The sequence below is a fragment of the Aspergillus neoniger genome (assembly GCF_003184625.1).
Source record: "Aspergillus neoniger CBS 115656 unplaced genomic scaffold BO87scaffold_15, whole genome shotgun sequence".
NCBI lineage: Eukaryota > Fungi > Ascomycota > Eurotiomycetes > Eurotiales > Aspergillaceae > Aspergillus > Aspergillus neoniger.
The window spans coordinates 757,200-768,239 of record NW_020291143.1 but is presented as its reverse complement, the minus strand read 5'-3'; the positions used below and the strand labels follow the sequence as shown (position 1 = coordinate 768,239).

The following is an 11,040-nucleotide window of genomic DNA, read 5'->3' as shown; positions in this document are numbered from 1 at the left end:
CCCCCCCCCCCCCTCTTCCCCTCGCCGTTGGCCAATTTTCCCCCGGCCGGGTGCTAGAGTAGACTCTTCAATCTTTTCGCCCATTTGTCCACATGCAAGTCACGCCATTAGCCCGTCTACAGCCTTTGGGTCTTAAGGATCGGCGACTTACAGCATGGTGCAAGCCCTGGCGTCACTCCCGCATTGCCAGTGATGCGACCAGCTGTCAGCTTTGGGCTTTCATTGACGGGTCTGTCCACTAAGGTTCTGGGTGCCGGTCAACACCTGGAGGAGCTGTCATGTATCTGTGGTGGCACCAGACTATAATGTAGATAACCCTACTTCCTGTATACCGGGAATATGGGGGGTGCCGCCACTAGCTCATCTTCTCGACGGCTCATTCGGCGATACCGTCACAAAGTCAGGCCTCCCTGTCCGTTGCATTGCGTGGATGTACCCGGTACATGTAGGGGCCAAGTAGATTACCAGCCCATCTGTAATCTATTCAATTCCTCGGCCTCGTGATAGCGAGCAGGGTACTCGCAAAAATCACCCCCGTCGCTAGTTGGCACGCTGTCTGCCTCATAGTTAGTGTCATATCAGATCAGACCAGAAAAACGCGGATGATAACGGGATGAGAAACCCCCCCTTCATGGCTCGGCTTGGGCTCACCTCGCCAGCACCGGATCGGTTAGCATAAATTCCTGTTGGCGCGGGGAACTACACACGATTGCTTACACGTACGCCTATCTGCCCTGCCCCCCTGCCCCCCTGTGTGCTGACGACCAAGTCATTGCTGGTGGATTGCCCCAGTCTCAGATGACTCGCGTTTAGTAAGTTAGTCATAATCCTGCTGGGTTAGCTCATGGACTGATGCGGATGTTAGTGAGTATAAGCCTATGGCGCCACTACGGGAGTCAACTGTAACCAAGAAGTGCCGCCCGGACGAGGAAAACTAAAGGAAAAAGCAATACGAGCATCGACGGAAGCACACCCTACCAGTCGAATACTGCCCCCTCGTACATTTCTTGGTAGCCAATTCCCGATCGAAACGGCCCCCTTGGCATTCACTGGGCTGGCCATAGGCGGTGTCCGTATCTTCTAAATGATTGTGCCTGACTCAGAGTGGTGGCTCAATAGCCTAGTGTGGTATAAGCTCCATAACAATTCGGAGATCCCGGTCGTGCAAACCCCGAAAAAACCCTCCCAGATGATAGACGGGAATTGAAGAGTCGACGGGCAGACCAAAGCCCGCGATTTGCTGGAAGGACTTCCAGACGAAACTCTATCGTGTGCAGACGATGATCTATCGAGTGCGTGCTATAGACACTATCGACTGTTAATCGCTATCTTCGCGTGTATGTCGTACGTATCTAGCCGCTCTTCAAGTGCGATGGGTCTCGGGCTTCCAGGGTCTAAACCATGAATGGCCAAAGTCTAAGTAAGCGTATTAAACGGCCTCTGCTGGTAACAAGCGGGCGGCGATTGTTTTGGCCTGCCTGTTCCATGGGTTCGACCCGCTGCCACCATTCGAGATCCACTGGTGCTAGTCGACTTACAGTTCAAAGCCTCACGGCAGTCCGTGAGCCTGGTTAAAGTAAATGGAAGATCTATCCATGTATCACCCGCTGATTCTATCGAGGAAGTGTATCCCGAGCTTGTTCAGTCGGCTACAATCAATAGGAAAAGTAGGCAGCCCCTGTAGTTCGCTATCAATGACGAACAGACAACATTGGCGTCAGTCTCTTGGCTCCAGCCTTAGAGAAATCAACTGATCGTCATGAGCTTAATTGGCACCGATGGCCATGACTGCCATGGTATCATATTAATAATTAATATTGCCGTGGACGGGCGGAAGGAGGGGGAACGGGACGACGAGTGAATCCCGCTGGTCCCTTGTCGGGGACCCATCACTGATGGAGCATTACAGACCGCGATCCAGATGAATTTCTTGAAGCCGCCACGTGGAGTGAACAGAGGCGTCAATATCACTCAAAACAGCTGATAGAGGCTTGATGAATCGCTCCCTTTGAGTTTACGGCTGGCTGTCATCCAGCAATCGAATCGGTAGAATAGCCGCATCGTAGAGCCACCGAGAATATCGTGGCGTTGGGGGCGTTGTCCTCGTTGTTTCTCCCAAGAAAGATAGCCCAGAAGTACGTCCAATAGCAACGGATGAAGGTATCATGGCCACTGCCAGTGGGAGACCTACTGCCTAAGTAGGTAAGGTGAGTAGGACGATTGTGGTTTGGAGTGAGGCCGATAGCAGACCCTGGGGATAGCTGCTGCTCTGGGCCAGTTTCAGCATGATGCCTGCCGGCCCAGAACGGAAAAGCCACACTTTTCGGTTGTTGCATCGCTGGTATCCCTTGCTGATAATTTCCGATCTGTGCTGCCTGGTCGGCCGGCTGGTCTGACATTGTTCTTTGTCCCATTTGGCTTTCAATACTTTTTTTCTTCTCTTTCTTTTATTCCCTTTCCGTCTCTTCCCTCCGTTGATGCTTTTTTTTTTTTTTTTTTTTTTTTTTTTTTTTTTTTTTTTTTTTTCGCTGGACGACCGACATCATGATCAGTCTGGGGGTCAAGAAGGGGCAGTCAGGAACTTAATTCCAGCAACAATTGTTTGGAGGGCATGGCTCCTACTACCTTGGTACAAGGATTGACGGGATTTCCTTTCCCAGCACCTTGGCGAGAAAAATAAATAAATCAATGAAAATAAGAACTAAATGAATAAAATAGAAAAACAAAAATATAAATAAGTAACGACAATGTACATAGTAATAGGCATAATTGGAGTCAGTACGAGAGTAGGAATAGATTATGATCATTTTGGGTAGGTACGAAGTAGTAAGTTAGTTTCATCGGTTAGCCCACGACCTAATCAGACCTTCCATCTTACACATACCTACTCCTACCTCCCTTTTCACTGTCGTACAGAATATCCCATACGTAGACACTGCTTGTTGTATTGGCGTGACCATGCTGTGATCCGCCTCAGCTCTGACTCCTTTGGAGCGCCGTGCAATTGTCTTCGGTCGTGGTTCTATCCAGAATGTTATGTGGTGGACTACCGTCTCCTCTTCCAGCACCATCGACTTGGGGTGAGTTAATTAGAAGAAAAAGTAATTTGAAAACATGGACGGGCAACTACTTACCACCACTGATTACCCTTACCTAGTGGAAGTACCTAAAAGGAAGGCACCAGGGACGTACGTGTCAAGGTACCTGTCAGTAATTTTGACCCGCGAAAGATGGTCGATACAATCCCGATACAGTAGGCGATACTAGCGGTCCGTCGAGGTTTTGCAGCCAGGATGCAGGCAACTAGACCATGTTTAGACTAGTAGATTTCTTCCAAGGCCAGGCTCTCTCTCGGTCGCCGATGATTGGCCGAGTCTATGTCCTAACCTTTCAGCGTTCTAAGGCACAAGCGGACAGGGTGGGGATCGGTGTTCCCCTCTTCCCCCAAGCCATCTTGACCGGAAGACGGTTCAGTAGGATGGGAAACCTTGGGTCTTGGGTAACTTTGTCTGGGGGTTGCTAGCTCCAAACTTCCACTCTTTCTCCCCCCCTCCCCTCTCTCTTTCCCTCCAGAACATCGAATCGACAAGCGGGACCCAGATAGCCTTGGCCTGTCAGTCAGTCTAAAAGAGATTCCTAATTTAAGTGCCACTGCTTGGTGCCCGTATGTATGTAAGTATGTTTATGTACCCAGTACTTGGATACCTCGTTTGATACCGAGTGTTTCCCTCCTGACCTCCAGGGTAGATTATAGTAGGTAAACATGGTAAATCCATGTTCAGTAACGATGGGGTAAGAAATGTTTAACAAAAAAGAAAATAGAAATAAAAATAAAAACGTTGACTTTGGATTTCTTCTTTTTCTTCTTCGTCGTTCACCTCCACTTTTGCATTGGGTGTGGGATTTTTCTTTTCTTATTTTCTTATTTGTATTTAGTAGTATTCTGATTTCCATTTGTGTCCATTTCGGTCTGGTGAAAGAAATCCCACAAGTGGTCCGAAGGAAATACTTCAACATAGTATAACCCGATCTTTCCGGGGTAGGGGTAGGGGTACAGGAAAAAAAAAAAAGTGGCCAAGTCTCAAGCTAGCCCGGCCGGGTTACTGGCCAGAGGGGAGCTCCACCGGCTGGAGGAGACCAAGAGGAGGTTCCAATTTATTATTTGATTACCGCTGGACAGTAGTGAAGGAGCTTAGCAGCCCGTAGTAGCTGCTAGGTACCTACTAGGTAGAGCCAGAACGATGCGGCGTTATAAAAATTACACGGCCTGCTCACGAGAGCCGGAGAGGCAAAACGAGGAAAATAAAAACGAACAAGAGCTTCCATCCCATCGGCCAGTCAGCTAGCTCTTTTTTTCTTTCCTCTCTTCGTGCAGTAAACTAATCCTCCTCATCTGGCTCGTCGAGTATTTCTTTTCCATCTGCCCCATCTGGAGCAGGTGTTCTTGACTTTCTCGTCTTTTTCTCTCCCCCATCTTCAACCTGTTTTTTTTTATTTTATTTTAGTTCATTTTCTCCTCCTCCAACAGCCATCATCATCCCTTGACTTGGGGTCTGGCTTGCGTACCTGGAAGGAGAACCGCCTGAGACCCGCAGACAGCAGCTGTCTGTGTCTGTCTGCCTCTTGTATCACAGAAACGTTGCAACCTCGCCCGGACCGACCAGTATTATTACTACTGAACTACATCTGAGAAATCCGTTGGGATCGTGCTTTGCACTTTCTCTTCTACATCTCTCCCTCTTTCGCCTCTCCGTTATCGCGTCACTTGTTGATTTCTTCTTTTGCACTGCGTGTTCGTCCTTGATCATCATTTTGAATATTATTATTATTAGATCCATTGCTAGGTACGTCTGGAATACCTGCCTGTCGGCTATGCTGGACCTCCAGGGCCAGCCTCACCTCCGTCCATCCACCTTCACTACTGCGCTTCCCCATTTGATCCATCATTCGGTCCTGCGACTTGGCTGCCAATCGACCTGCCTGTCCAGACCTCCAATGATTACTGTCGAGGCTGCATGCCGTCGGACTTAATTTGCAGTGACATTCCTGTTCCCTCCGCTTGTCCAGACCTCCTTCCCTCTTCTTTCTTTTCCCCTCCCACCCGCTCTCCTATTTTCCCTCCACCATAGCTATTCTTACTACTACGGGCCATACTTCCAACCGTTTTCTCCCTCCCCCCCTCTGTCGCCTGTACGATTTCTTGTCGTGTTTGTCTGCTCATACGTTATTGCAAAACTTTTTGTTCTTGTTATCACTTGCTGCTTCTTTTCAGATTTGTTTTCCTTTATTTGCATCTCTTCTTATCTTCCTGGAATCCGTTGTTTGCTCCCTGTGTTCCTATCGCTAGCCGGCCCACTCCCCGCTATCCTTCTTGCGACTCACCTTTCAATAGCTTTTGATTCTGCACTTGCATTTCCTCACCATGGCACCTGGTGGTGGACGAGATTTTAACTGCACCTGGGAGCATTGTAATAAGGTATGAATCTACCCAGTGTCGCTTTTCACTTTCCACTCTATCGCTTGCTTGAAGGCGTTATAGTTTCCGTGCTAATAGCAGTAGTCCTTCAATCGCAAATCAGATCTGTGCAGGCACTATCGGATACACACCAATGAGCGACCGTATCATTGTACGGTCAAAGACTGCAACAAAAGCTTCATCCAACGGAGTGCACTGACAGTGCATTCACGAACGCATACCGGAGAGAAGCCTCATGTCTGTGACCACAGAGGATGCCACAAGGCTTTTAGTGATGTATGTACAACTAGCTCACCACTTTTTTTATCTGCTAACCACCACAGTCATCGAGTCTTGCTCGTCACCGAAGGATCCATACAGGGAAAAGGCCGTATATCTGCCAAGAGCCAACGTGCGAACGAGCGTAAGCATTGGCCTGGTTCTCGTGCTAATGTCTTTCTAACAACGTGAAGCTTCTGCCGCAAAACGACCTTGACCAAGCACCAACACCGCTCCCACCCTCCAGGATCCATGACCCGACTGCCCTCGGAAGATGCGGTTTCCGAGCACTCATATCAAGGACCAGTCGCCGTTCCTGTGCCGAATGAACAGTACCTCTTAGCCCAGCAACCCTACTACCCTCATACCCCGACGCCGACTCATGAGTTTTATCCCCACCAGAGCCTACACATAACGCCGGTGCCCATACAAGAACAGCCACCAATCGTGACTCAGCACATCCCTGTCACGTCACCGGTTGACGTACAGCGTGCTCAGCAACACTACATGCAGCTTGTGCAGCAACAGCAGCAGCAGCAGCAACGATACGATCCTGGCCGTCAGGGATATCTGCCACCGGAGTTCCAGCAACCATACCATACCCTACCCACAGCGGAAGGCCCACCGCTGATGGTGACCAGCACTCACAGTGACTACAAGCCGCCGACCCGCATCCTGAACCAGCCCGAGGGAACGGACTGGGGCTTCCTGGGTGTTGGCTAATGAGCCCACGAGTGCCTTTGCATGATTCGACAGCGAGTGTTTCAGACTAGGAGTTACAATGCGTTTGTGCTTTGAGTGATGCCCTATCATGACTGTCATTTACGAGTCCTTAATTTAGTCAGACGCCTCATCCGCTGCTATTTCTTTATTTTCTTCATCTACGGCATAACGCCTTTTGTGATATTTGCGGACTATGATGTTTTCTTTGGTTAAGTTGCGTCCCTCCTCTGTCAAAAGGCTGCGAAGAGGTTTTATTTTTGTCATATTCTTGATACCTTGGCAAATGATGCAATTTGCTTTTCTATACCAGCATAGCCTATACGTTCGCTTTGGGTCTGAATGACGTGCTGGGCAGCTGCGAGCTGACAGGCACGGATACAGAACATGGGTGTATGTACTTTATTTCCGAAGCTTTTAATAATGCCTTCCCCCCTTCGGAGTACTCTTTTCCAGTGACGCTGACGGCGCGCGCGACGTAGGCCGTCGATCAGCACCTACCAGAGAAACAAAGCCGTGCTGACAAGGATGCTATGGACCGAGGAAGTAAGTAGTGGTTGCTTGGCTTGGCTCGGCTCGGAGGGGAAAAAGGGACACATGGGGGCGCCCATTGTTGTCGGGCCATTGTTCTAGGAAGCTACTAGCCTGTCAGGAGCTTCCTTAAGACCCGTACCAACTTACCAAACCAACGTCAGCCAAGGATCGACGGCTGAAACGGTTGGGGGATGGAAAGAAGGGAAGGAAGGAAGGGAAGAGGCTCCACACGTCGATGGCGCTTGCAGCAGCAAAGACCAACCAGTCATGGGGTTGAAGTCTATCTAGTTAACCCACGACTGTCGTAGCGCCTGATCGACCCCATCCAGCCGCCCATATGGTTTGGTTTGGGGGGGGGGGGGGGGTGGGAAGGAATACACGAGTCACGAAGAGGATGGAGGGAGAGAGGAAGGAGGGGGTGCGGCTAGACAGGGAGCTTTTTGGTAAGGTGCAAGTGGGCCGAACGACCACACACACACACCATAGCCCGAATGAGATAGTCTTAGTCTAAGTCTACCGTAGTGCGTGTATTATGAGAGAAGGAAGAGAGAGAAAAACAACAGACTATGATTGATTCGATGACCTGGCACCTGCGTTTGGTCGCTTTTCGATCGACTGTACATACATGCATGCGCCAAGTTTGGATATTATTTTTCTTACCACACGAAAAGGAATGGCTGTGATATCTTTTGGTTTTGTGTTTTTCTCGGCTATATATACTTACGCGTCCACCAAACTTTTATTTTTCATGGTTGTGGTATCTGATTCCATACAGAATAGACAGATTGACAGCAGCAATAGGAAAGAAAGAAAGAAAGCGGATCCGATCGGTAAGATATGATAGAATATGATACCCGTCCAACGGGCAGAACCGGACGGAGCTCTCCGACCCGAAAGAAACAAAGGGTAAGTTTAGTGGTTAAGTTAAGTTAGTTAATTGAATCAATCATATTCTCGGGGATAAAGTATCCGAGACTCGGTAGTACTTAGTAGTAGTAGGGAGGTGTGGAACAGGAGAAGACAGAAAAACTGGTTTTTTTGTGTCTTTGGTGTTTGTTGTTGTGTAGTGTGACTGGCACTAAACTAGACTACTAGTAAGTAATCTAGCCCGGGGGGCGGAAGTATGTACTGTATTAGACTAGACTAGACTAGACTAGACTAGATCTATTATTTAGTTAGTTGGTTAGTTGGCTAGTTAGTTAGTTAGGTTCTGGATATGATCAATAACTGGGTTTGGTTAGGGTAGGTTAGGTTAGGTTAGCATAGGTATGGGAATGGGGATGGGGATGGCGATGGAGACAGAAATGGAGAACGCGGCGATTGACCGACCGGTCGGTCGGTCGGGAGTAAGCGCCAAACGAATGGACAGAATGGGAATGGAATGGATTGAGTGGAGAAGGTTCAAGGAGGAGATATACGATGATGATAGTAGAGATTGATTGTGAATGAAGTTCGAACTTCAAGCTAAGGAATCATCCATTTTTGGTTCGATGCCGTTTGTATGGACGGAATGTTTGTACCTGATTGGATTTAGTCCCCGTTTAGTTATTTACTATCTACCTCCAGGCTGTCTAGTAGTTTAGAAAACTTGGAAGTTGGAAGTTGGAATTGCTGCAGAAAGTAGGAATGAATGAATCACAGTCAATATGGATATCATTTCCGTGTGACAGGGAAGAAGTTTCGGTCTGGTCTGAGTCTGACATAGATAGATGGATGGACAGACGGGCTGTGATCGACCGTCTCTTTTGTTTAGTTTTAATTAGTTAAACTTGGAAATCCACTTCGGTCTATTCCTGCGTGTAGTCATCTGGGTGAGATGATGGATCTCGTGTTGGGATGATGAGCAACAGGACTTGACGGGGAGAGAGGAGAGTCTAGATGGATGGGCTGTGGGGAAAGATGAGGATGGAAAGAAAGGCTGCGGGGGTTGCCTTGTGGTTTTATTTAATTACTCCGTAGTTTATCCAAGTAGTTAGTTAGTAGGCAGTTTGTTGTGGATTAGAATTGACATGACTGAGGATAATTGGATCCAAGAATAACTACTTCTATGCTATGAGTTTCAACTGTTTGAGTAGTATTTCTCACTTTCTCCGTAAGTAGTAACATATTGATTGTATGTAGTAAGCTAAAGTAGATATAGTATATTGTCTTACGACTGCCGGCTCCACAATCCTTCCTTAGCTACTAGCACTTAATCGAACAATCGGAAATCCAAATCCAAAGTCTAGAGTTAGCTAGTTCAGTCAGATACTCAGACACTACTATGCTAACTACTTAAGTGTCAACTCAACTCATTTCCCAAAATAAGTCTGATTGCCGACGGAACTTAACTCATTCTTTGTTGTGATCGTCAATCCGTCGCCTATCTGGTTACTAATACTATACTAGTATAGTATACTTAGTAACTAGTGAGTGAGTGTAACAGTAGGGTATGACTTACCTAACTATTCTACTTCAACATTGGAAAAGATAAAGATAGTCTGGATAGGTAGTAAGTCTAGGTTTAGTTTGTTTTGCTTTGGTGATATCATGCTGCACTGCACTGCACTTCGCTTAGAGATGGAAATGACATGGATGACATGGATGAGATGAGATGAGATGAGATGGTTGATACATACTTACATACATGTAATATAACATACGTGGTATATTACCCATTACTTGTATTTGTAAAGTATATTATGTATGTATGTATGGTAATATACATTTAAATAGATACTACTTATCACTACTTACTGACTTATCTGTGGGATGATGATGATGACAGCCCAAGAAAGTAAAAACAATGCGAAAGGAATCCAAGTAGATGTGATGATGATGTGATGGGGTTGCTTTTCCTTATCGATCTACCAATCATGATGTTGATCAAACAGGAAGATAGTAAGTAAGTAGTAAGTAGTAGCAGCTTGTCGGGGAAATATCGGATCGTTCATATGCTGGTGGTGGTGGTGGTGGTGGTGGTGGTGGTGGTGGCACACCATACCACTCACACGGCTGGCATAAGCAATCAAGCCACCACCACCACTACCATCATTGCTTATGGATTGGGTTGGGTTGTGGTGGTGGTAGTGGATAAAAATTTATACCTGACAAGTAAAGTATATGATGTGGTAGAATACAAAAATATACCCTAAAATCATATGGAAAGAAAGAAAGTAGAATAAGAATACCATTCATAAAAGCCTCATACATTCATCAAAAGTACCAGCATACTGGCATATACCACACAGCCTCCTCCAAAGTTATCAGTCACCCCATAGTACCCACCCACCCACTCACTCACCCACCGACAGACAGACAGACAGATAGACAGACAAAAATTGAGGCAAGGCCACCACCACCACTCAAACACATCCATCCGGCCTAATACACGAACCAACCAATCCCAGAGTAGCGCAGCACAATCAACAAGGATATAGATAGATTGTACACGTAGCGACCATACAATACTTATACCTTATACCTACTTCAGTCTACACAATTAATTCATAGTTTGATTGATTGATTGTCATATAATACTGGATCATTATAAGATACCACGCCATCAATCGATCAATCAGTGTCATATGTTGGGTTGAACTCCCACTGGACATGGGGACAAAAGTACCTTGCATGTGAGTGCTTGCATGGGGTAGACTACTAACTAAGTAGCTAGTGTTGGTTGACATGGGTGTGGGGTGTGCTGTATCTTTTCTTTTCTTTTACCCGTGGGTGCTCATATTTGGGAAGTACTCCGTAATTCGTTGTCAGTGTACTGCTGTCTACTAAGGGGATGATGGTGTGTTTCAGATGGTTGTGTGAGGGAGTATGTCTACCTATCAGATTCTAGGTCGATTCTACTGGGTAGTGGCAGGGTAGGGATACTTGTGAGTAGAGGTATAAGGGTAGCAGTCAGCTAAGTACTAGGATGTCGATGTCAGTGTCAATCAATCCAATACACATAGTGTTTCGAATTAATATCATTATGTTCAGCTGGTCTCATGATCAACTCACCTGATCACTCGGAATTCATCTCTTCTCGGTATCGAGCAGCTATACACATCCCTGTAGTA

At 47.0% G+C, this 11,040-nt stretch overlaps 2 protein-coding genes across 2 annotated transcripts; one reads left to right on the top strand and one right to left on the bottom strand.

The window, feature by feature from the left end:
* Positions 1-1,708: 1,708 nt before the first annotated feature.
* BO87DRAFT_52944 (uncharacterized protein) lies at positions 1,709-2,479 on the bottom strand. The gene has a single exon (XM_025629357.1). It carries the CDS (start codon positions 2,412-2,414, stop codon positions 2,028-2,030), a length of 387 nt encoding a protein of 128 aa, XP_025480131.1. The 5' UTR covers positions 2,415-2,479; the 3' UTR covers positions 1,709-2,027.
* Positions 2,480-5,422: 2,943 nt separating this feature from the next.
* Positions 5,423-6,457, top strand: BO87DRAFT_307745 (putative C2H2 finger domain protein; the record flags this gene model as incomplete). The annotated part of the gene is made up of 4 exons (XM_025619407.1): positions 5,423-5,476; positions 5,561-5,752; positions 5,800-5,879; positions 5,929-6,457. 4 exons carry the CDS (start codon positions 5,423-5,425, stop codon positions 6,455-6,457), a joined length of 855 nt encoding a protein of 284 aa, XP_025480130.1.
* Positions 6,458-11,040: the final 4,583 nt, after the last annotated feature.

Bases quoted from the DNA above. Each gene is read 5' to 3' on its own strand.
- BO87DRAFT_52944 (XM_025629357.1), bottom strand. From the start codon at position 2,414: ATGGGACAAAGAACAATGTCAGACCAGCCGGCCGACCAGGCAGCACAG.